Source organism: Schistocerca piceifrons, chromosome 3 (genome assembly GCF_021461385.2).
Source record: "Schistocerca piceifrons isolate TAMUIC-IGC-003096 chromosome 3, iqSchPice1.1, whole genome shotgun sequence".
NCBI lineage: Eukaryota > Metazoa > Arthropoda > Insecta > Orthoptera > Acrididae > Schistocerca > Schistocerca piceifrons.
The window spans coordinates 143,851,386-143,878,425 of NC_060140.1; the positions used below are offsets into that span (position 1 = coordinate 143,851,386).

Here is a 27,040-nt window from a genome sequence, read left to right on the forward strand (position 1 = left end):
AATACTAACAATCAGTAGCATAGTTTGACCCTATTTTTGGCTACGTGATCTGCGAAATAAAACGCGAAATGACTGACATCTCCACAGTATGAAACACGAGAAGAAACTGTTCCCAAACTGTTGGTATGAGGCGTCAGTGGAGATAAAAAATACGTTAATAGTGATCACAGCAATTTACTTTTACAGCCCTACAATGCCGGAGCGAATCGCAATATCACCGTGAATGCAATGTGTGGCGAAACGGAGTGATGTTCTCGGAGAAATCTGCACCGTCGGCAAAGCTGCAGCCCTTAAGAATATTCTGAATGCTAAAATACAAGACCTTGGATAGCAGACTAATATTCTACAAACTACTAAATCTGAATACTGTATTTTAGCTTCTATGCACACAACAGACGAGAGGCATGAACTTATAGAAAGGCGAAATTCAGATCCGTCTCTACTTGAGAGTACAATGTAACAAGAGAAGCGCTTCAAGATCACTATATGCTGCATAATAGATGAGAACTCCAAGCCATAAAGACGAAGTTCAGTATCGTCTAAGTTTACAATGAGTACAGCGGCGTAACTGCTCGCTTAAATACAAGTTCTCCTGAGAGCAAGTCGTCAACAAGAGCTGACATGGAAGACGTCCGTTTCTCACGGGCGTCCAGACGGTAGACCCTCTCTCAAACTTTGCGGCACTCTAGCAAATCCTTAATTCCACCTCCCTTCTCCACCCCCCCTAAGTGCGGGCGGTGAATCATAATCATAGAATTCCCTGTACATTCTCCCTCTCTGCTCATTCTTGCGATCGCCGACTAACCATCGACTGTGGTTTGATTTTTGGTTCGGAACTTCTAGATTTTATCCCTGCTTTGCCGTCTAAACAAAATTCCACCAATGGAAGGCCACAGTGTCGCTTAGGACATACCAAACTTCCTCTGTGTTGTGCAACAAGATTTCCAGAGGCAACTGCAAAGCGCCTACCGAGCTCAGGTGCACATTGTGTTCCCACTCCCAAAATCCAGTCTTCGAGGTTACCGAAAGGACCCTGAGCCACTTCGCGTGTCCCTGCGGGATCTCCCGCGATAAGTTGGACTGGAAAACCGTCTCGTTTCTGTAGCTTATTCCACAGAGCTCACAGTCTTCGATAATAAAACTAATCACCCATCATGCAATGAACATTAAGACTTAGTGGAAAAGTGTACCTACCTGAGATATCAGTCACATTCAAATGTCCTCATAAACTATACAAAACCTATCAAGTATATCCTAATTTCAGATTAATCACGTGGTGAGGGGTAGAAATTGAATCATTGTAAGGTGCAACATACTGCCACCCTACAGTAAAAAATTTAGTTGGCAATTATGATGAGATTTCTACAAGTTGCCAAAGTTCTAAAAGGAGAGTCTCTTGGTTGCACATCTTTTAAGATTCTTACAGTTCGTGATTGAATATGAATTTTCTGAATCCGTTCCCCACCTCATTTTTTAGCGTTACAATTTTTCGTACCTTTGTGTTTTCGGCAGTATCATGTGAGAGGAGTTTTTTCAAGACTCACAGCTATGAAGAATTATCTTAGGCCCATTATGAGTCAAGCACAACTATCTAGTTTCACAATTTTGTCAGTCGAAAACTGTGTAGCTAAAGGTATCGATTTTGATAACACAGTTTCAGAATTTACAGCTGAAAAAATTATAAGGATGAGATTCTAAGCTTCATACAAAATCGTACCTTGACGGTCCTGCTCCCCTGACAAAACTACACCCCTCTACCCTCCCCTCCAAAAGAAAAAATCTTTCTGCAATTTTTTCTAAGCATATTTAACAAATTTTAATTTTGTAAGTACGTTTAATAAAAATGAAGCACAATGTAAACGCCTGTCCATTGAGATTTGATACAAGAATTACATGGGTTAAACGTTTGGCGTGGCGATTAGAAAAGAAAATTAAGATTTTTGACGTTTTAGGATGTGCCGGAGTTTAATGCGTACAAGAACAAAAACGAAATACTTAATACATAATTAAGGCCTACCTTCAGTGGTACTATGTTGACAGCAGTGAGCTTCTATTGAGTCTTTTTTTTTTTGTGGCATCATTTTCTGTTTCCGTGGTGTGAGTGCACCAGATATTTATATTCACTCTGTGTGCGGCTGTGTTCCGTGACATTACAAAATTATATCTTTTTTTTGTCCTGTTGTTATTGTTACGGTTTAACTTTTGGTTGCAGTAAATAAAGGAGCAATAAGTTATATTTTCTCAAATATACCGTATTTCGCTCCGTAATTTTCTGCCAAACACAATTAAATACATCAGGTTATGGGCCCAGGCAAACGCATACATACGGTATTTGTTTCTGTTCTGTGAATTCATTGCTTATATCGGAGTTTTATTCGCTTGAACCGTGACGCTCAAGTTCTGTTCCAGATTCTGTCGTATTTCGCTGGTCTGTTGTGGAAAACCTTCGTTTTCGTTTTGAACTGAATATTATAAATTTGACTTACATTCAGCCTACACGAGGGTGGATAAATTGAAAACGTACGGTATCCAGAAATTTGACGGTAAAAATTTCCAGCTACGGAAATATCATTTGCAAATTATTTTTCGCGCTGAAAAAGTGCTCGATATCGACGACGGGAAACAGAGACCAAATGAAGCTGGTGAGAATCAAACCGCTTGGGACGACTTAAAATAGACTTAAATAGACTTATAGACTTGGGACGACTTAAAATAGAATTTTCATTCTATCTATTGCGATGGAATTTTACCGTTTGCAATCTGTTATGACGTCCACAAACGCAGCGGAAATGTGGGCCAGACTAAAGACTATTCATGGACAGCGATCCGCAGTTAATAAAATGGCCTTAAAGCTGAAATTTTTTGATTACAGAATGTCGCTAACAGACACAATCGCACAACACTTCTGTCGAGTCCTTGGCACAAGCATTAGCTCATATTGGGGAACCCGTTGCAGAAGCTGACAAAATGGCTAAAATTTTGGGAAGTCTGCCAGCAAAGTTCGCAGTTTTTTCAACTGCCTGAGACTCGTGTGCTGAAGATCAACAAACGTTCGATAATTTGACTTTAAGGTTATTGAAAGAAGTACAAAAACTTTTACAATGCTATGAAAACTCAACAGACTTCGTAGCAGTTAATGTGGACAAAACACGTAAGTGCAGTTCAAATACTGGTAACAACCGTACGTCGAACATGGTTAGTAGAAAAGACGTTGAATGTTATTACTATCACAAAAAGGGACATTTTAAATCTGGGTGCAGAAGACTATTACCAAAACTTAATACGAAAATTGATAACGACTGAGCACCAAGCTTTGAGTGAAGAACATGCGTATGTTTTTGCTCCAGCTCGTGAAAACATTTGGTTAGCTGACTGCTGCGTCAAAACATATGACGTCACACAAAGAGTGGTTCAACACATTTAAGCCAATTCAGTCGGATGACTCATTTATTCAAATTGGAGACAACTCGATCGTCAAAGCAGAAGCTATTGGATCAATTGAAGTATTGTCATTAGTTGAGGGTAAATGGCAACCTCGCACTTTGGAAAACACATTATATAGCCCTAAGCTAAAGAAAACTTTATTTTCAGGGGGAGCAGTAACAAAAAGAGGAATTAAAGTTATTTTTGACGAGAAGAGAATGGAAGTTCGCAGCTCAGGCCTAATTGCAGCAGGAATTAAGATGAACAATCAGTATTATCAAACGTTGTTTAAACGTCCAGATGTACTACAGTCAAAACCTGCTTCCCTGAATTCCACCATGATCTGGCATGAGAGACTTGGGCACATTCATTTCAGTGGTCTCAAGAATATGGCTGATCGGAACTTAATACCTGGTCTCAATGTGAAGAAAGTTGAAAATCATTGTGAAACATGTCAGGCAATATGAAAAGAAACTCTTTTAATTCAAATTTGAATCAAGATCGAAAGTTGCTGGTGAACTTATTTACGTTGATTTGAGTGGATGGATGACAAAACCGTCTCTTGGAGGTGCACAATTGTACATAGTTTTCAAGGATGATTGCATTTCATACAGGTTCGTGTATTTTCTTAAAAGTAAGCATGATACTTTCCCTGTGTTTTTGGAATTTCAGAGACTGATTGAAAGACATATTTCAAACAAAATCAAAGGTCTGAGAAGTGACAATGGAACCGAAATAAGAAATAAGCAATATGAAGATTATTTCAAGCAACATGGTATAATACACGAGAAAACAAGTCCCTGTACACCATAACAGAATGGCCGAATTGAACGAGAAAACAGGTCCATTGCTGAGTGTGCACGCGCTACGTTATTAAGTACTGACTTGTCTCACGAATTGCGGGCAGAGGCAATAAACTGTTCTGCATATATCTTACATCGCCGAGCATGTAAAGCAAACGACAATGTTACGTCATATGAAAAATGTTTTGGAAAACCGCCTTCTTTAGGACACACGATGAAGTTTGGATCAGCAGCATACGTACACGTTCCTGATAAATTTAGATCAAAATGGGATAGTAAAACAAAGAAATTGATCATGGTTGGCTATGATGGGTAGAATACCAATTGTCGCCTCTACAATCCTGAGTCAAAGAAAATTACAATCTCCTGCAATGTCTCTTTCAGTGAAGAACAAACCTATAGCTTAAACATAGAACATACTGAATTTTATCTGGGAGACCATGCTGCAGGAGATGTTCAAGAGGAACCTGAAGAGGATGATACTGGTGAACAAATGAAAGAAAATAAAAAACATGTTCGAGAAGAATCTGAAGAGGATGATACTGGTGAATAAATGAAAGAAAATCAAAGGATGAATCTGAGAGATCGGTCTAATCTGAGAGAACCTGCTTGTTTTCGGGACCAAGATATAGCTTGTTCTGCCATTATCTTTGAACCTCAAACTTTTGAAGAAGCAATGGCATCGAAAGATTCATCAAAGCGGAAACAAGCAATAGAAGAGGAAATGACATCCCTGAAGAAGAACAAAACTTGGGATCTAGTACCATTACCACACAACCGCAAGGCGTCTGGATGTAAGCGGGTCTATCGTGTGAAGCAGAATTCTGAGGGAAAAACTGACCGCTTTAAAGCTATATTATGTGCAAAAGGTTATTCACAACGAGGAGGCATTGATTATGAAGAGACATTCTCTCCTGTGGTCCGATATGATTCAATCAGAGTTTTATTAGCCATATCAGCTTCACAAGATATGGAAATTAGGCAGTTTGATGTTAAGACTGCATTCCTGAATGGGGATTTGAAAGAAGTAGTTTACATGGAGCAACCAAAAGGTTTCGTTGTAGAAGGCCCAAATAATGTTTGCAAATTGAAGAGGAGTCTATATGGACTCAAAAAATTACCACGTTGTTGGAATCAAAAATTTGTACAGTTTTTGACAATGTTTGGCTTTGTGCAACTGAATGCAGGTAAATGTGTTTTCCATGCTTTAACAGATGACACTGATGTTTACCTGGAATTTTATGTGGATGATGGATTGCTTATTTGTAAGTCTCCAAAAATACTGGAAAATATTTTGACAGCATTGGGATCAATGTTTGAAATTACTGTGGGCAATGGAAAATACTTCTTTGGATTGGAAATAAAACACAGCCCTTCTACAAAAGAAATATGTATAGGCCAGGAAAGATACATCAATTGCTTACTTCAGAAGTTCAACATGGATAATTCAAAACCGAACTCCACCCCTTTTGATGTTGGAACTATGTTGCACAGTGGGCAGTCTACTGCAAACCAACATGAGGTAAGCGAGATGGAAAACAAACCTTATAGGCAGGCAGTCGGCAGCTTAATGTGTGCAGCAACTCTCTCACGGCGAGAATCATGTTCACTGTGAGCATGGTGAGTAGGTTTTTACATAATCCGGGTCTAGATCATTGGCATGCTGTTAAAAGGATTATGACGTATCTACAGCGGACCATGGACCTGAGCATACGGTACAAAGCTGACTCTACTGGACTGGTGGTCTACTCAGATGCGACTTTGCTGGTGACTGCGACACCCATCGGTCAACAACAGGCTATGCGAGCTTGTCAGCAGGTGGGCCTGTGACATGGTACACGTCGGCAGAAATGTGTAAGCAGATCAACAACGGAGGCCGAATACATAGCAGCTTCAGATGCTGCTACTGAAGTTGTCTGGTTGCGTGGTTTTCTCAAAAAATGGTTCAAATGGCTCTGAGCACTATGGGACTTAACTTCTAAGGTCATCAGTCCCCTAGAACTTAAAACTACTTAAACCTAACCAACCTAAGGACATCCTGCCCGAGGCAGGATTCGAACCTGCGACCGTAGCGGTTCCAGATTGTAGCGCCTAGAACCGCTTGGCCACTTCGGCCGGCCCGTGGTTTTCTCAGTGAACTTGGTTTTCAGTTAGACAAATCAATAACACCACATGTTGACAATCAAAGTGGTATTCGCCTGATTAAAAAACACAGAACTTCACAACACAACAAGCACATTGACATTAAGTACCATTATATACGTGAACATGTTGAAAATAATGAGACTGAAGTCTGTTATGTTTATTCTGATAAACAGTTGGCTGACTTATTCATAAAACCTGTAACTAGAGACAAATTCATATCAAACAGAAAAGCTCTGTCAGTGATCTCAAAACAATAAAACAAGAGTGAAGAATGTTGATAGCAGTGAGCTTGTTGTATAGAGTTTTTTTTTTTTGTCGCTTCATTTTCTGTTTTCGTGATGAGTGCACCAGACATTTATATTCATTCTGTGTGCGGCCGTGTTCCGTGACATTATAAAATTATGTTTTTGTTTTTATTTGTCCTGTTGTTATGGTTACGGTGTAACTTTTGGTTTGCAATAAAGAAAAGAGCAATAAGTTATTTTTACTCCAATATACCGTATTTCGCTCTGTAATTTTCTGCCAACATAATTAAAGACATCATATTACGACACCACATGTTTGAGCAATGGCAGAGAAAAGTTTGTTTAAACGAGTGTTCAACTCTCAGTGGCCTTACGACACCATATGTTTGAGCAATGGCAGAGAAAACGTTTATTTAAACATGTGTTAAACTTATAGGCACAACGCCCTGCAACTCCCGTAATGTTATTAATCATCCACAGAAGCCTTATTCGTGAATTCGTTTTCTTTTACGTAACAGATCGCATCAACCGAAACTAGGGCGCAGAAAACGTACTGGCCGGAGGGACAAGCATACCTTCCATCTTTTCTTACTTCATTCAGGCACGTCTCGCTCCTGTCCTCTGTCGGCAGAAATCTGGGAAAATCAGAAATATTCGGTCAAATAGCATGTTTGTTTCAACACCCGCTCTCCAACTCAAGAACACACTCAGACGCTCAATATTCACGAGCAAAGCTCAATACTGGCTGTTGCGCAACAATACTGACCGTTGCGCAACACATAAGAGACAGCAGAACTTCAAAAGATATTGACGCTTTCTCATCGTACTGCTCAGTATGTTGTACCGCGTGCGGGTAATATTCCGTAATACGCTGCTGTTCCCACCGAGACTTCTGATTCGTAGATGTTTAATACACGTGTACTGTTTTAAATCTCCGGTGCCGACTTGTTCCAGTGTGTTCAAAACAAATTCGCTAGAAGGTGCAGGAACGCCATACCGTTCGAAATTAAGCCCTGGTAAAAATGATGGAGTGACGTCAGTGCGGGGTATACAGCCGCCGCAGGCTGTAGGCTCCTTCTCGTAGGCAGATGATAGAAACAGGAGCGTAAACCTTTCTTTCTTCCTTTTTTTCTGCAAGTTATTGCCGAAGTCGTTCCTTAGCTGAGTGGTCAGCGCGTCTGACTGCAATGCAGCAGGCCCTGGTCCGATTCCCACCCGGGGAGTGGGTGTTGTGTTGCTTCAACATCATTTCGTCATCATCGAGTCACAAGTCGCCTAATGTGGCGTCAACTGAACCGCAGGTAGGGATCCCGGCTATAACTGCCATATGATTTGTCGTTTCATTCAGGGAATACCGACTAGGTACTTCATGTCTCGTGGAACATTCTATACGTGGTACCGAATGCATATAATTTGAAATAGATCTAATGCGTGAAGAATAGCCTAAGACTATGGCTGTCCTACAATACAATACGGTGCCGTCTCAAAGTACTCGTGTCATTAAGGAGAAAAGCAGCATATTCGGGTGAGAAAGTCTACCGTTCCCTCGCGACTTGGCACCCTCAGACTACTATCTTCTCAGTTCTATGAGAGAACAGCTGCGAGACGCTGGAAATCATCCAGAAAGCGGTGAGTCAGTGTCTCGGGGCGGTCGGAAACGTTTTCTACAGCAAGGTCCTTTCAGATCAAAGAAATGGGGTTACTCACTCCTTTTCGATTACACTAGTGTTTTTCAATCATTGGAGACAGTAACGACCACAAAACATACAGACATTAGTTGAATGATTGCAAAAAGTTGGTTGCGTGAAAATGTGATACCAGGCTGATATACATCGGAAGAATCCTACGGAGATGTAAATAAGCCACGAAGAAAGTAGCTTCGACCGATTTTATGCCATGTGTGTAGCGTGCGTGATTACTGCTGTAGACGATTCAGGAATGGAGAAAATAGTTTATTCTGCATATTTTCATTCATGAATGAGCTACTAAATAATTTTGTCGGGATATTCATGTTACAGGCACAATATTTTGGGAATACAGAAGGTTGTAGTAAGAATTAATCTACGTTAATTCAAGAACGCCTTGAAACGATATCTTCAAAAAAGTTGGTATCTTGACTACTACTTCGCAATACATATATTCATTAATGACGTTTGTCATTAGTAATGTTTCTCTTTTCAAAAAAGAATAATGAGGAGTATGAATGTAGTAGTGAGAACAGAAACAACTTCTACAAAGATTTCTACGGATCAACATTAGCACAAAAAAGAGTCAAATACTTGGGTACAAGTGTATTCACAAATCTACCAGAGCACTTTACATGTTATGCAAATTATGTAGTGGAATTTTAACACTGAATCAAAAATCTTTCTGTTGGGCAACTCCTCTTACTCCGCTGATGAGCATCTTCTTAGAAACTCTTAAATTTAATGTCTTAAGTAAAGCTATAGTTAATATTAGCATTGTAACACAGTGAGGTAATGTCATTTTACAGTTTTCGCCTAAATCAAATTAAATGCACATCTTTGAGTTCTTCCCACATTCCAGAGACTGTTCTCCGTGGGCCCCATGGAACACGACTAACGCAGTTTAAAGTATTCAGTCTGGGACTCTTATCAGAATAGATTAGTAGGTGACAATTTTGTATGCGGACCATCTTGTGCGATGCTAATTGACGTGTCATGATTACATGGAGTTTAAAAATCATACAACAACAAATTTAAAAATTGCACAATTGTACGAAAATATCAACGAAATAGATGTTTACCGTAATATTACTATCTAAAAGCGCTGATATATACACATATTTTTAGTACGTTTCTATCAGCTGCACAGATATACATGTATCAATAGAATGACCTGCCAACTATCACGGATTCCGAAAACATCGATCATATGAAACTCAGCTTACACTTTTCTCACATGACATACTGTAAGCTCTGAATCAACGCAACCAAGTAGATGCTGTATTTCTTAATTTTCGGAAAGCATTTGACTCAGTATTACACCTATGCTTACTGTCAAAAGTACGATCATATGCAGTTACCTGTAATGAAGTATTGTCTGAAGGAAGATGCAAAAATATTCAGTCAGATCTTGAGAACGTTTCAAAGTAATGTAAAGACTGGCAACTTGATTTAAATGTTTAAAACGTGAAATTGTGCTCTTCACAAAACGAAAAAAAGGAAACATAGTATCCTATGACTGTACTATCAATGAATCACTGTCGGAGTCGGCTAACTTATACAAATACCTGGATGTAACACTTTGCAGGGATATGAAATTGGAAACATCGCCTAGGCTCAGCCGTGAATAAATTAAGTGGTAGACTTTGGCTTATTGGTAGAATACTGGTAAGTGCAATCAGTCAACAAAGGAGATTGCTTACAAATCATAGTTCAAGTGTGTGGAACTCTTACGAAATAGGACTAACGGGGGATATTGAACTTATACGGAGAATGGCAGCACGATTTGTCACAGGTTTGTCTAGCCCGTTGGAGAGTGTCACAGAAATGCTGAAGAAACTAAACTGGCAGGCTCTTGAAGATAGGCATAAACTAGCCGGAAGAAGTCTGATTAGAAAGTTTCAAAGACCGGCTTAAGAATATACAACACCCACTCTGCACCGCTCTCATAGGGATCCTGAGAACAGAACGCACAGAGGCATTCAGCCATTCTTCCCACGCTCCATGCGTGAATGGAACGGGGAAAAGCTCTAATAACTGGTACAATCGAACGTGCCCTCTGCAATGCTCTTCACCGCGGTTTGCAGAGTATAGATGTTGTGTAGTTGTAAACAGCTTGCTCATTTCTGCAGGAGTATCTAGGAGATAACTTTCCCGCGCATCTTACAGCATTCTTTTACAACTTCATTAACCTTTGCAAGTACACGTTTGCAGCATTTCCACGGCATTAATAGAAGAGACAGAGGAGATCAAATGAAGTGCCGAGGAATCCCAGCATACTACACAATTTGTTATGCCATAAAAATGATCATTTTACTCAAAATTTATAACTTTGTGACGAAGCTTATATGACTGATTAATGTGAATGTATCCGCTATACACCCTATGACTGATTAATGTGAATGTATCCGCTATACACCCAATGACACGAATGACGGAATTACTAAGGTCTGAAGATGGTCATCGTTGACCGAAATTAATTATCTGATTAATACACTTTAGCGGTCCGTGACTGGATTTTCAATAAAATAAATATTTCCTGTATTGCTGTGGACCCTTGTTGCGAATATGTCACAGCTCGTGAATCATTGCATTTCAGTGAAGAACGCTACAATACATTCGTTGTGTATCACAGTGAATACTGTTGTAACAATTGCAAGAGGATACGTTCCAGGAAGGAATGGGCAAGATACAACTTCCTCCTCAATACTTCACGAAATCTATGTTATGTAGTACGAGAGAGGATAGCTGCAGGAGCGGTGGAAGAAATTGAGTATTATCACGTTCTTCCGCCTCTCCTTGCAGCTATCCACTGACTTGCAAGGGTATAAACGCAGTGATAGCAGAAGGCGCTGGCGTCCTTCCTAGAGCTGTATCTTGCATTTTAGATACCGGAACTCCAGGGAAATGCACGAGGGTTATACCGAAAGTCATGAACAACCAGTTGTTATATTAATTTATGGCTTTTGATCAAACCATGTATAGCATCTTAATTTACATCTGTGTTTATGTTCTACACTCCACAAGTCACTTAACAGTTTGTGGCGCAGGTCAATTTTCGTACTTCTTATCATTTCCCCTCTTGCCCGTTTCACTCGCGACTGGTACGTGCAGCTCTGCGTATTTCTTAAGTCCATATTGAAACGAAACCTAGATCTGTCATGCAAGCGAAACTAGCTATTCTCCCAGTCAACATAGGACGAAAGCTTTTATGCGATCGCCGGCCGTTGTAGCCGAGCGCTTCTAGGCGCTTCAGTCCGAAACCGTGCGACTGCTACTGCCGCACGTTCGAATCCTGCCTCGGGCATGGATGTGTGTGATGTCCTTAGGTTAGTTAGGTTTAAGTAGCTCTAAGTTCTAGGGGACTGATGGCCTCAGATGATAGGTCCCATAGTGCTCAGAGCCATTTGAACCATTTTTATGCGACCGATATGTTGAGGCTGAGATCCTCTATCAGTAATCAGTTACATTGTAAATCACCTTTGATTGCTAAATCTGACACGGACTAAGTCATACTGGTCGAAGAAACCCATACTCCTACTATGAACATCGTGTAGTGTGGTATAATCCCGTAACATCCGACAGCACAATGGTAACATCAGTTCCGCAGAGGATATGTGATGTCAAGCTAATAGTAACTCTTCAAAAATGCACTGTGCTGTATATGATGATCAAAGAACTAAAAGTTTTGTACCCCGACTGAACTGGTGACCTCTTCACTTGTCAAACTTGCGTCACTGGCATGACTGGTACAAAATACCACGGATGGTTCGAAAATGTATGCCTCTGCGGGAGTCGCATTTTATGATAACTGAACGGGTACGGATAATCTCTCCTGTTACTAACATAAGCGTCAGTAATAAAGGCGTAGTTGTACGCTATTCCTCAAGCAATTATTTACATAGTCGACTCACAAGTCGTCAAAGTCCTAATACGTACAGACTCGACGAGTGCCCTACAGTCTCTTACGAGTGCAGCCCAAGGAAAAAAAAAAAGTGTAAATTTTTGGCACACGATGTACTGGGAAATCTCAATCAAGGAAAGCAGTTACGTCAACTGTCATTTACAATGGATATCGGGACTAGGGGCAACAAAAGTTTAGATCAAACGGCGAAAATGGTGCATCATCTAATTACCGCAGATATACCCCTAACATACAATGATTTTTGTAGCAGACTCGCCAACCAAACAAAAGCGGAGTGGATTAAGTTAGTGCACATGGACCTTTTATCAAAGGCACGTAGCACTGGACGATTCAGCAACAGATACCATGCCAACATTTGTTTCTCAACTCGGCGCTCACGCTAAGAGACATTGTTACCGTTAGCATGCTACGAATGCTGTTAAAACGAGCAAACTGTTAAAATTAATTCCCTCTACAAACTGTGATTCCTGCCAAAACATTCAAGAAGAATTACACTGTACAATGTTTTAAAAATTAAGGGCTTGTTCTCTTCGAGTAGCTATTAACCCCATGAATAGGTCCGTTGCCACATGTATTTGCCATTTCATCTGTTCTTATATAAGAAAAGTACAAAATCTTGGCATCTTTTCTCGTGTTTAATTACGTATATACATAAAACTACGTTTCGTATGTACGAACTCAGATCAACGTCCTGTTTGTTGCATTATGTGAAATAATTGTATGTGACTAAATGGGCTCTGCCTCGAACCAAATGAAATAAAATAAAAGCTTCAATTGAGCGAGGATTACTCTGATCACACTATCTGTTGTATTTTCAAATGCGCCACATGATTATAACTAATTTTTCTGTATGTACTGTTAGTAAGAAATCCCTGTCGTGTAATTTGTTTTGTCTTATTCTATTTGTGTTCTTGTCTTTCGATGTAACCGAACATACAACACACAGCAACTCAAAATGCGCCACTGAGGGCAGCACTTCCCTACGCCGACGCCTTCAGTTAAGGCGCAGTACTCGGTCACGGATGGCGTGACGTGGAAGTCACCCACTAGGGAGGTGACGCAAGCCCCACTTCCGCACGACACATTCCTCGCCTCCGCCAGGCTGCTAGGGGATCCCCCGGGTTGTGCAACGGCGGGCGTCCCCTTGCTTCGGGTTCGCGTTCGACATTCCCACTGGACCCGAGCACGACAACTGCTGTTGCTAATGAGTGGGTTCGCGAAGCGTACAGAGCTGTGGTGTAATAAGTAACACATGAACGCCACTGGAACCCGCATTACCTCTGAATTATCAACCCAGAACTTCGAGGGATACAAGTCAGCCTCAGCAAGAAAACAGAATTTAAGCAGATGGAAGAAAAATAAATAATACCAGTACCATCCATTTCCAACTATGTAACCGCTCTCACGTCCTGTTTGATATGTAATGTAATTACAGTTATGTCGCAACTGTATTACTTATTAAACATCCGTGTCACAGCAGTTTTTGCGTATACAAAGACCTTATCTTTTTCTTCTTGTATGAGGGACATCGTGTTAAATGTCTATACACCCTCTTTTACACTTGTCTGAATGCGTTTCATCACTGACATGTATTTGATATAAATAATAATTGTCGTTTCTGATGTACGTAACTTTTGGCTTTTTAATTTAAAAAAAAAAGGATTCAAGAAAAAAAATCGGGAGAACTCCACCCGCCAAATGAGAGCGTGCACATACCAGTCGCTATGTGGTAGCCAGTTTTGACTTGTCTACTGTCAGTAAGGCTTCTGCTTCAATGAGAGAAACAGAATTTCGTCTGAATTTCGTAAATAGTTCTTTGTAAAATATTTATATCTTTAATTTTCAGCATGATCTTTCATTTATTTAAATATGTTTATATCTTACAAAGTTATAAATTATCATCTTTATGTACCATCGAAAGAGTTAGAAAATTAGTTAATTTCCTTGCTGTTTGGCTACATCTACATTATATCAGTAAACGATATGTCACATGAAAATAAATATTAGGTATCGTATTATATATCTTGGTTCTTTGCAACGTTTATCTTTAGACTGCCTGTAATTGACCGCGTGACTTGTACAGTGTTGCAAACCTACTAACTTGGAGCAGTGGAATCTAAACATGGTACCTATGCAATAATTACAATCTTCTTTTCTTCTTTCATTTCACTTCTTCATTTTTTTCGCGTACTTTCGATAGTTACACTACCGATACGGCCCCTATGTAGCAAAATAAAATGGTGAGTATCATGGTTTAATGCCAATGGTCTGCTATTAAATGAGGAAAAGACCCAGAATATGTGGTTCAGTCTATCAAAGTCTACAAAAATAGAAAAACAAAAGGCAAAGTTTTTAGGTATTGTACTTGACAACAGTCTAACATGGAACTCTCATGTAGATCACATAGTGGTTAGGTTGTCAAGAGTTATATATTTGTTGAAGAGACTGATGTGTTGTGTGACATTTGAGTATGTAAGGACAGCATACTTTGCCTTTTTTCAATCTGTTTTAAGGTATGGGTTAATACTCTGGGGAAACAGCAGAAAAATAAATGAAATTATGGTGATCCAGAAGAAAGCAATCAGAGTAATGGCTAAGGTAGATAATAGAACACATTGTAAACCATTGTTCACTAAATATAGAATTTTAACAGTAATTAATTTATATATTCTTGACAGTGTTAACTACATACTTGCTGAACTACCTAATTTAAGTGTAACAAATGAAAGACATGGCTACTATACAAGAACGTGTACTTCTCTGCTGTTGCCACAAAATAGATTAGCCAAAACTAACAATAGTCATAAGTATATGGCAATTAAAATATATAACAAATTGTCTAAAAATGGGTCAATCAAACCTGACAAATTATTTAAAGACAATGTTCATAACTTCTTGTTAACCAATCCATTCTATTCATTAGAAGAATTTTTAGAAATGCCTAATATCAACTTAAATGTGTAAAAAATTTTTTTTGTAAAATTAATAAGTTAAGTGAACTGACGAAGTCTATTGCATGTAACAATGCTGAATGACTAATAAAGAATCTGAATCTGAATCTGAATCTGAATCTGAGGTTGGCAGGCTCGCGATGAATCACAGACTTCTTGACACGTGAGACAGGGAGGGAAAGGAACTGAAGAGGGGATGGCTGTCTCCTATAAATATGTCTAGCTATGCGAGCCGCTTAGAACTCAGTTTTGGGGAACTGTAGTCGTACGGTTATTACTGTTGTTGTTATTATGGACAAAGCTGGGCAAGCTAATCGCACTAACCAGTGCAACCCCAACCATGCGCCATCTGGTCCAGGTAATTTGTTTTAATGTTATCGTAAGCGTTTTGACTGGCGAAACCGTTTCTAAATATACCGGCACTCTATTTTAGTCCGGTGTAAACTGAACTGTGTGAAATAGGCTGTGCTCTCTTATAGAGTTTGAGTAAATGGAGTTACTTCCATTTACTGTTTGATTTACAGTAGGCTATACCTGATTCTGTCTTTGCTCGTTACAGCCATACTATTTATGTATCACACACATTTATAGTTTCTGATGAGGCTGCTCACAGCAGTGATGATGTGAATGGAGTAAGATAGGTTCCCATGTAGGCTGCTTACTGTTTGAGTTGGAATAAGTTATTATGGGACATGAAGAATAATATGTACTTTTGGCGCCGTTCTACTTGATTGAACTTTCTAAATGGAAGATGCTTTATAGGCATCTATTCCAATTTGGTATGACTTTGATTACCTGTGTTGCTAATGAGAGACCATAAAGCTTATTGTGAATATGCATTGTCGTATCGGTACAAATAGATAATTATGTTCGTAGCACAAAGTGTTTTCTGTTATAATTTAAGCTATTTCTTAATCTATGTATATAATGAATAGTGGATGTGGCACTTGCTTATGTGTGAGATATTACTCCTGACCCTACAGCTGAAGTGGCCCTATACAGTTTCCTTTTCCATTGCATTACGTTAGTTGTATTCCATGGATCCCAAAGTGAGTGCCTTCTGAAACGTAGACAAGGTATAAACTGGTGTAAGTGCAAAATGGTGAAATACATTCCATTACTGTAATGTAATTTTAGTTAATGCATTAATGTAAGATGTTAAATTTGTGAGTTTCTGTGGAGACATTCTTCCACAGAATAGTTGTCCAATAAGAGGTTCTTTAATTCAGTTTGAAACTCCACTACTATATCTACATGATGTGTAATTCACCCAACAGTGTGATGAAAACATTTGTACCCAGATGTTGTCTATGTACAAGTTGTTTTGGTCCTAATGTTATATTCATGCTGCAATAGTTCCTTGTGAAAAAGAAATGTTGGTAATTACGAAGCAAATTACTAGATATACTGCAGCTGTCAAAATACCCAGTTTTTTGAAGAGGGTTCTGCAGAGGTTCTTGAATTAATACAAGTTGTAGTTCTTGCAACACCACTCATATACTGAAAATATGAGAAAATGATTCCATAACTCAGTGTGAAACAGTTATATGCAGAATGAAGTAGTTTCTTTATTTTTGAATTGCGTATAGCAGTAATCATGTGTACTGCAAACATGCTGAAGGAGGTTCTTTATTAATTGTAGCCATTGGGTTTTCCAGTTGAGGTTGTGATCTGTTTGTAGCTCCAAAAACTTGACACTTTCTATGTCTTGTATTTCTTTGTTTGAGAAACATATTTTCATAGCTTGTGGAATTCTGTGGGAAGTACCCATACTGACCTCTATGTACTGAGTGTCTTCAGAATGCAATGGTAGTCCATTTGCTTTCAGCCATCTGTTGATATTTTTGAGTGTTCCATTAGGTGGCTCTCAAGTAAGGTGACTTTTTACCTATATTTGTATCATCTGGAAAAATATTCTTATGAACTTGATTGCAGTTCAGTGTTCACACAGACAAAAGTCTAATCACCATATACTCCCAGTGCTGGTTAGTAATTACTAATTTGATTCTAATCTAGTGTATCATCTGTCAAGGTAAATAGAGTCTGTTCAATTTTCAGTCCTTTTTTAAATCCAAACTGTTAGCCACAGAGTAAGTTTTTTTCTGTTAGGTATGTATCAGGAATGTCTGTAATTCTTTTCTAATTTGTCTCCTTTGATGTGAAATGGCTTGACAACAGTGTGTTTAAATATCTGTGGAAAAGTACTCTTATGAAAAGATTAATCATACATGTAACTAAATACTTCCCAAATTTAGCTGAGCAACATTTATTAATTTACTACTGATTTAATCATAACTTGTTTATTTTTAAGACACTTGATTCTTTTGGAGACATTGAAGTTGAATTTTGTCTAACTTGTTTGGAAAGGCTTTTCTTAGAAATTGTGGGCTATCTGCTACTGAAAGTGTTTGAACCTAAATTCTGTGATGACTGTCAGAAAAATGATACGAAACACTTATGCAGTTTTAGGACCATTTTCAATGGGTTCATTACTTACCTTTAAAGAAATTTCTGCATTTTCTTGATTTGTTTTTCCTGTCCCACTTTTTTCTGTGTTTTAGATGTGTTGTCACGTTACTACAGGAGCTTATTTTTTTCTTCGGAAACACATTTTGAAGCTCCAATGCGTGCCTAAAATTTTACAGTACAGTTTTTAATGTGATATAATCCTATTGCCATTCATGTCCCTCAATGCGAAGTAGTCTTCTCTTAGGTTTGGATAATACTCTAATCTCATTTTTAATCCAAGGGTATGTGTATTTAATCTGCCTCCACCAGTTAATTTCTTAGGAAAACATGTATTTTTCATTAAAACCAGGGAAGTGCACATCTTTTCAGTCTGTATTTCACAAATTTTTCATGACTTTTGCAATTTCTTTTTCATTTATTACCCTAGCAGTTTTCCACTTTTAATCACATCATGCACTCCTAATATTAAACATCGGGTTTTGACCCTTGCAGTCTGAGAGTCTACTTCCTATGGAATTATTCCATGATTTCTCAGTCTCAGTGTATATATACAAATGTTACCAATAGCAGTGTTTCTGGTTCCCATGACTCTTCATGAAAATTAAACACGAGGGGAATGGTAAGGCACTCTCAAATTTAGAGTAGGTATGCTCTGAAAATTTTAAATATAAATCCCCACTTAATATTACATATTCCACTTGGAAGTCAAGTAGTTTAAAGATACATCAAGTAATTTTGCAAAAAATATTCATTATAAACAAATTGAATCGTATATAAATCTAAGACTGCAGCACAAGCTTCAAAATGCTGATCACTGGAAAACAAATGGATATCAGAGATTTTAATTTATATCGCTTCTTAATGTATCAAATTCTCCTTTCTCCATACTTGATCTACAGTAGCTGGAGGCTATGTTGTGTCCATCTATAGTCAGTATTCCTGTACTTGCTGTCAAATGATGTTCAGAAGCACATTACACAATTTGCAGGCTGCAATACATCTAAAGAAGTAAGAGGTTCAATGGTTTTTTCCCCCTAATGTTTTGGTGCAATACGTTTATTTCAACTTCCTTTATATTTCACTTACTGGCATTAAAGGGGAGGGGAGATGGTAGACACGAAGACAGATAGATTGATAGAGAGAGAGAGAGAGAGAGAGAGAGATTGTAGAGGAAGGCACAGGAAATGAAGTTGATGGAATAAAAATAAATGAGGAGCAGGGGCACGAGTGTAATTCCTTTGTGATGCTGAGTACTTTATTCTGTATCATGGTAGGTAAGTCTGACCCACACCATTCTTTTGTGCAGTTAGTTGATCATCAGATTGACTAGTTCCCTTGCCTTTTCTGCTACCAGCCCTCTCCAGCATTCCCCTACACAACAGTGCACCAGGTATGTGTGCATACTTACATATTAAAATCCTCTTCCTTCTAAAATCTTAAGGTTTCTTGCTTAGAAACAGTCGGATCTATTTTTATTGTTCCTAGCCATTAGCCAACCATTTCTCTTGTGAGTTAGTGGTCTACCATGTTAATCCAGTATTTTATTTATTATTTCAATGTTATTATGATGCATGCTGTGATATGTCTCTCTTAGTGTTATTTAATGTTCGGAAATAAATATGGATATTCTCTGTGTTTGCAGGTCGTAATTCTGGATACCATGGGGCAGGAGGCAGAGCCGATCTGAACAATCATTCAAACCAACTGAATCCTAACAACTCTCGCTACCAAGGAGGGAAGAAGTGATTAAAACATGACTGCCCATTTAAGATTTCAGTTTGTAACTTAAACTTGAATAATTTGACACTGTCTCCAATAATTAACATTTTCTTTACATTTCTTCTGTTTAAAAAGTTGTTGAACATAATGCAAACAAAATTTTGTGAAAATTTTGTGATGGCAGTTTGAATTGAAATATGTAATAAAGAATTAATTTTAAATGATCAGTTTCACTTTTCTGTCTGACTGTTTAGATACTAACATAGTAATGTTGCCCGAGGATGACTATTGTTAACTTTTGTAAGAAGAAGAGTGAGTGGGTTTGTAACATAGAATTGTTTTTACATTTATCATCATTTTCTATTGGTTAGGAAAAGAATGAAACACGCACACGCACACACACGCACACACACACACACACACACACACACACACACACACACACACACACACACGCCCCACTGGGTAACATGCTAGAGTCTAGAACTTCTGCACAATTTACAAAATTAAGTTTTCTTGCACCATTCTGCTTATGTTATGGTCATTCTCCATTAGTGCACTGAGGAAGTTTAATTTTGAATCTCTTTTTTTTTGTTAAAACAGTTCTACATAATGTTCAGAGTCTAATACAAACTCCCCAAGATTTTTTATTTTCTTGCCACTTATGTCATCATCAAACTGTGTAGTATTTCAGCAGTATTTCTTTGATATTAAGTTGATTACGTGTAGTAGATATAACATGGGATTAGGTACAGATTGTTATAGTGCACTGTACAATGAGCTGGCAGAATTATGTTTTACTTAAAGTAGTATTTTCACAAAACAGCACTTCGATCAACATTTCCCAACCACTAAGGTATGGCGTTTGCCATTGGTTGGTGTATTCCTGATGACTGTATTTTGAATTGTGAATTAATTTGTCTCATCAGTGATACCAAAAGCCTCGAATACTATGTTCCCCGCAGCCTTAACTTGGCGCGCTTGACTTGGCTGAAAATACAGTAGCTACACTATATATGCGACTGTTTAATTTAAAATTTGTATATTTGGGCTATCTATGCTTAAATCAGTGTTTACGCAGTTGATAGTTCATCACAGACACTATTTGCATCTCCTCAGAAAATGGGTACATGCTAAATATGAAGCAAAGATAGTGGCCACACCTCGTGTCCTGTTCTCCCAGCAGCAGTGTAAAAGCTGAGCAGTTTTTGCTTTCTCCATTGCATTGTAAATTCATGCCTCATTACTTCATTAGTGGTTATGCTGTGTAAATTTACTCTTGGTGCTGTGAACACTCATGGATTAACAAAAAAGATTTAATTGAGCTCCATGCTTCTCAGCTATTAACACATTCTTTAAATCATTGAGATAAACAACAGAAATCTTCCTTTTAATAGCTTATTACGTTTTCATATTCAGTTGTCTACTTACAGAAAGGAATTTAAATTAGTGAAACAATACTGTGAGACATTGCTTGTTTATGATAGTATGCTGGGATTCATTGTAGATGAGTTATTTTCACTATGTGCTGACAACCATATACAATATTGACCACCAACTCTGCTATGTACTTTTTAGTTTACTATACTGATTTTTTAAAAACGCAGTTCCTTGATTTTGCCTGTAGATTCATCAGCATTTCTATTATGTGGCACTTTCCCTTTCAAAAAACTGGTGACTTGCAGCTGAAAATCAAACTTGTGGATAACTCCAGGCGTAAAAACATGAGCAGGCGTATTTAGAAATCTGGGGAGGTATGCAAAGCATAATACAGCTATATCTTAGATGTTCCAGAAAATTCTGTATGATGGAAAAAAGATGAATGATGAGTTATTAGAAGAGGCAGCAACAAAACAAAATCGGCTTGGAAGATAATAAATAAATTGTGTAAAGTGGCAAACAATAATTTCTTCATAAAAGCTGAAAGAGAAATTATTGAAGCTCCCAATCCAGTATATTTGTTAAATATGTAATAATCACTATATGAATGCAGTGCAAAACCTAATGAAGGATAGAAACATGAAAGTTACCTTGAAATAAGCTGAAAAAATGTTGTGGATTTGACGAGACAATTAAATGTAGCAGAAATAATGGCATAACTCCTTTCAGATTGGTGTGTTCTCCCATCCACACACAAAACAACAATAAAACGGCCTTATGAATAAGACTATAGATTTAAATTTCAAAATTATGGACTAGCATCACAACTATCAGGTTTTTTTCTAAAGTAATGTATGACATTTGAGAGACTATTAAACATTCTGAGAAAATACAAAATGCTCGTCAGTGAACAGAAAGTTTTTGGAAAGAATAGAGCAACTGAAGTAGCTGTATATCACTTCTTGGAACTGCAGTAGATAATGGCCTCATCAGTAAAATGAAGAGCAAGCATGTATGTGAATCCCCATTCTCTAGCCAATTACATTGCAAGGAGAAACTACAGGCAATTTCCCAAAGCTATGCAGTGATACTGGAACATAAAACATACAAAATTTTCGGTTTGTAATTCCAGAATACCTTCCAGAAGTGAAACTAGCTTTTTGTTACTATTTATGGAATGAACCCATGCCAATGTTACAAACATTTTCCAACTAGTAATCTTCATGACACAAGCAACTTTATAAAAAGTGATATCAGCTTGTATACACTAGTATTTCTAATAATGGATGACCTAATGAGTAATTATTAAAATAATGTATAAGGAGTGGAAAATCAGCTATCAGAATCTCACTTTTCTCACAATTTTTGTGGATCAGTAATCATATTATGCAATAAACATGTAATTCTGAAAGAGGAATATTGTATTGACCTGAATTTCTTGAAATTTCTCTTGGCACTACCAAATTGTGAGCTACACTGTCAAGAATTCATCAAGTAACAGCAAATTTTGATGGAGCAAATACTCGCAAATTATTTTACAGTTACTGGAGCATCGGTGATCACTGACAAATGAAGATGAGAATTTGCTGATTAACTATGGAGTGAATCAGATTTAAGAGAAAAGATCACTGCAGCAATAGGTGAGGCACTAACCTCTTAAACAAAATTTTTGGGTGTGTGGATGGAAGATAGTTTAAGATAGTCAAAACATATAGAGTTGTTGCATAAAAAAAACTTAATACTTATTGTGTTAAGAAAACTCAGTGGCTGCTGCACTAATGAAACAGTACTGTGTGCCTATTACTTCTATATATATAGCCTGCTAATGGTGGAATAATATTTATAGGTTATAGAAGTACTGCAAAAAATTATTTTTAATTTCAGAGCAGAGCCATTCATATACTCTAATGTGTTGCTTGCAGTGTACCATGTTGGGAAATATTCAAGAAATTTAAAATTGTATTTCTTCATGGTTTATATATAATACGAATCTATATCCTATTTATCAATACACTATTTGGGTTTTATCAATATCAGCATTTGCCTTTTAGTAGTAGTAGTAGTAGTAGTAGTAGTTTATTCACCCAGAGACAATGTACATTGCATGGATTTCGTCAAAAAATACATAGTATATATATATATATATATATACACACACAAATAGGGTGAACAATACTATACAAAATACAGATGTGCATAGTAGACTACATAACATCAGACCACATTGAAATAGCATGTACAACTTTGATTATTTACATTGATGTATGAGAAAGACTTTTTACATGGAATACACAGTTGATATGTAGATATAACACATACAATTCTAGCACTTTTGTACATATTATTTATTTGGATCATAGCAACAGTCAGATAAAAATTACTATTGGCACAGAGTACATAAATATAATTGTTTAGTATGAAGCTATTCCAGGTATTCTTTTACACTATAATAGCAGTTGGTCATTAAAAATTGGAATACTGCTTCTTTAAATGAAGACAATTTTTTTTATTTCTTTTATCTTTACCGGTAGTTTGTTATACAATCTGCTTCCTTGTATGTTTGTTTGTTTCTGCGCCAAAGCCTTGTTAACTCTTTTTATATGAATGTCATTGCACTTTATTGTGTTGTAAGTATGTAGATCCGAGTTGGATTGGAAATTGTTAATATTTCTTTTTACATTAATTACGGTTTTCTGTATATAGAGGCATGGTAGGGGTAGAATATTCAGCTGTTTAAATAATTGCTTTGAAGGCGTTAGCCTTGAACTGTTAGTAATTATTCTAACAGCTCGTTTTTGTAGAGTGAAGATGGTTTTGAGATTTTTCTTACTATGACCCCAGAAGGTGAGGCCATAGATAATAGCAGAATGTATATAATTAAAGTAAACAGCTCTGCTATATTCCCTACTACATACAAAGCTAATAACACGTAAAGCAAAGCAAGCAGAGCTTAACTTATGCGAGAGATACAGGATATGGGATTTCCAGTCTAAATTTTCGTCTATATGTACACCTAAGAATTTTGTGGTAGCATCTCTCACAATTTCTTTATTTTGTATTCTGAGATCTAGATCAGAGTGTGACTTTGCTTTCCTGTAATGGATATAATTAGTTTTAGAGATATTTATAGTTAATTTGTTCACTTAGAACCAATTTTGCAAATATTCTATAACTCTGGTTGCAGATGTTGGCAATACCCGGTTTATGTCAGTTACTACAATGTTTGTGTCATCTGCAAACAGGGTTATATGAGTACCATTTACTGGAATCTTGATATCATTTATGTAAAGAAGAAATAGGAGAGGTCCTAGAACACTCCCCTGCAGTACCCCAATTGGCACAGTCTGAATATCCGATCTGTAAACAATACTTTGGTTTTTACTGTTTGTTGTTGCAATTTCTACTGCCTGTTTCCTATTGTGGAGATATGACTGAAACCACTGTTTGGCTACTCCTCGTATACCGACATATTCTAATTTGTCTAGCAGGATATCATGTTGGACAGTATCAAATGCCTTTGAGAGGTCCAAATTTATTCCTATTGTACTGTTGTTCTTATCTAGCCCCGCTACAATATTTTCAATGAATTGGGTGATGGCTGACTCTGTACTCATTCCTTTGCGAAAGCCGTGTTGGTTTACAGACTATAGATTGAATTTCTCAAGGTAATTTGTAATTCTGTTTTTCATTACTGTCTCTATTACTTTTGAAAATACCGATAATAAAGCTATTGGTCTATAGTTTCCCACTTCATGTATATTGCCCTTTTTATACAATGGTTTTACTTTTGCAATTTTTAATTGTTGTGGAAAGACACCTTCTGAAAATGATATGTTTATGATGTGTGGGAGTGGGTCTGATATGACACTAGCACATCTCATCATGACTGAGCAAGGTATCTCGTCAATCCCTGAGGACATTTTATTCTTCATTGTTTTTATTATTCGATTAACTTCCAATTTGTTCGTGGGAGGTAGCAATAATGAATTAACACTTTGTTCTTCTGGGATCGATGTTCTACTAATCTTAGAACAATTTTTACTCAGATTGATTGGACTATTTATGAAGTAGTCATTAATGTTATTTGCTAAAGTAAGATTTCTGACTAGCACACCTTGATCATCTTTTAAAACAAAGTCATCTAGATTTCTAACATTTTTGCTTGGGCCTATTTCTTTTTTTACTACATTCCATATAGCTTTCGATTTGTTTGCTGACCCAGCAATTACACTGTCATTGTGCATTGTCTTGGCTTTTTTGATCACCTTCCTGTAAATTTTCTTGTATGTCTTAACATAATCTGTGAAGTGTTCATCTTTGTTATCTTTTTTGAGTTGACTGATATGTTTTAGTGTTTTACTAGATACTCTAATAGCAGGTGTTATCCACTGGCTTGTGTTCCTAGGCATGACATTGATCTTTGTGAGCTTTTTTGGGAAACACATCTCAAATAGGGACATGAATGCACTAGAAAAAGCATTGAAAGATTCCTCGGTTGTTGTTTGTGCAAAGACACCTTCCCAGGTTTCATTAGCTAACAACTGGATGAAGGTATTCACTTTTTCTGTATAGAAGTGCCTTTTGTATCCCCACTTATATTTTATTGCCTTGGGGATAGTGTAATTTACGTATGTTAATAGTGTATTGTGATCCGAAAGACCTAAGTTTACGTTTAGTGGCTCAATGATACCATTCTCCATATTTGTGAAAATGTTGTCTAAAAGAGAAGATGACAGTTCTGTTATTCTGGTGGCATCTGTAAAGAGTGGTTTCATGTGGAAGCTGCCGAGTATACTCAAAAGCTGTCTTTCTTCATTACTTTCAATTGACAGGTTAATATTAAAATCTCCACATAAAAATAATTTCACTTCATTACTACAAAAAGTGTTTAGTGCTGCTTCTATTTTTTTGAAGAATATGTTTTTGTCACCCAGTGGAGATCTATATATTGTAATTACAACTAGTTTTTCACTCTTCTCCTCAGTTTTTAACTCTATGGCACATGATTCAAAATGTTTTTCTATATTTAGATGGTCCAATTCTGTTTTCACTTTGAACTGCAGTCCTACTCTAGAGTAAATGCATACCCCACCATTTTTAAAAACACTTCGGCACTAATGTGATGCTAAATTAAACTTGCTTATATTTATGAGACATAATTCACTGGCCTTGCACCAGTGTTCAGATAAACAAATACAAGAGACATCAGCAAGATTATTTAAAGCTACTTCTAGATCTAGTACTTTGTTTCTGAGGCATTGAATATTCTGACACATTATCCTGACTGTTTTGCAAATATTTTTTCTTTTGTCATTACCTGGTAGTGTGCTGCTTTTTCCATAGTAGTTGTGACTTATCTGCAAATTGTCTTGCTGATTTGTCACAATTTTTTCCTTTTCTTTGTCTGAAACCATAAAAAATCCTTATTTAATGATGTAGATGTACCTTGTCTTTGACTCCTCCTTAGGCAGTGTTGAGTTGCTGCAACTGTTGTTGGTGGTTTTGTTGCTGCTGCTACTGTTGTTGTTGGTTCAGTTGCTGCTGCTGTTCTTGCTGCTGCTGTTTCTGTGGCCGGAGGTGGTGGTGGTGGTGGTAGTGGTTGTGGTGGTGGTGCTGACAGGATTCTTCGTGCTGTTGCTGCCTTTGATTCTTTTATTGGCACTATTTCTGTTGATGGTGGATCTGTTGTTGTAGTATCTGTTGGTTTTTCTGTTGTTTCCGCTGAAGGTTTAGTTGCAGTTACTGATTGTGGTTTGACCATTTGTGGTAATTTTACTGCTGCTAATGGTGATGATTTTGTTGTTGCTGTTGCTTCTGTTGTTGCTACTTGTGATGAACCTGCTGTTATTGATTTTTGTGGTGTTACTGTTACTGTCGTTGATGGTGCTGCAGGTGTTTGCTGGTGCCTTTTTATTCCATACAATACTTTTTGTGCTACAATTTTCTTCCCTAGGCCATTCAAGTGAAGGCCATGAGAAGTGTGGAATCTCCGACCAATGCCACTAATATCAACAACAGAAACATTTTCGAATTGACTGCATATACTGGAAAAACTCTCATTAGCAGCACTAATCTCTTTGTTCACACAAGACCAGTGTGGCAGATCATAGCGATGTGGAATGTTGACAAAGAGAATGTTTGTATGAGACAAAAGAGCCAGATGCTTTTTCAATTCTGAGCAGGCTTTAGAGATTTCGTTTTTATATACATCGTTAGAGCCACCAAACAAAGCTACAAAGTCTTTTGAAATCAACTTGATAATTTCATCCGTGTAAACATTCTTAATTACCTCCGA

The 27,040-nt window shown here is 37.5% G+C and overlaps 1 protein-coding gene and 1 long non-coding RNA gene across 2 annotated transcripts; both read left to right on the forward strand.

The window, feature by feature from the left end:
- Nucleotides 1-4,902: 4,902 nt before the first annotated feature.
- On the forward strand, nt 4,903-6,056 carry LOC124788469. The gene is made up of 3 exons (XM_047255740.1): nt 4,903-5,020; nt 5,441-5,748; nt 5,919-6,056. Exons 1-3 carry the CDS (start codon nt 4,903-4,905, stop codon nt 6,054-6,056), a joined length of 564 nt encoding a protein of 187 aa, XP_047111696.1.
- Nucleotides 6,057-15,306: 9,250 nt separating this feature from the next.
- LOC124788669 lies at nt 15,307-19,589 on the forward strand. The gene is made up of 2 exons (XR_007016096.1): nt 15,307-15,535; nt 19,289-19,589. It is a non-coding gene; the product is annotated as an uncharacterized LOC124788669 (long non-coding RNA).
- Nucleotides 19,590-27,040: the final 7,451 nt, after the last annotated feature.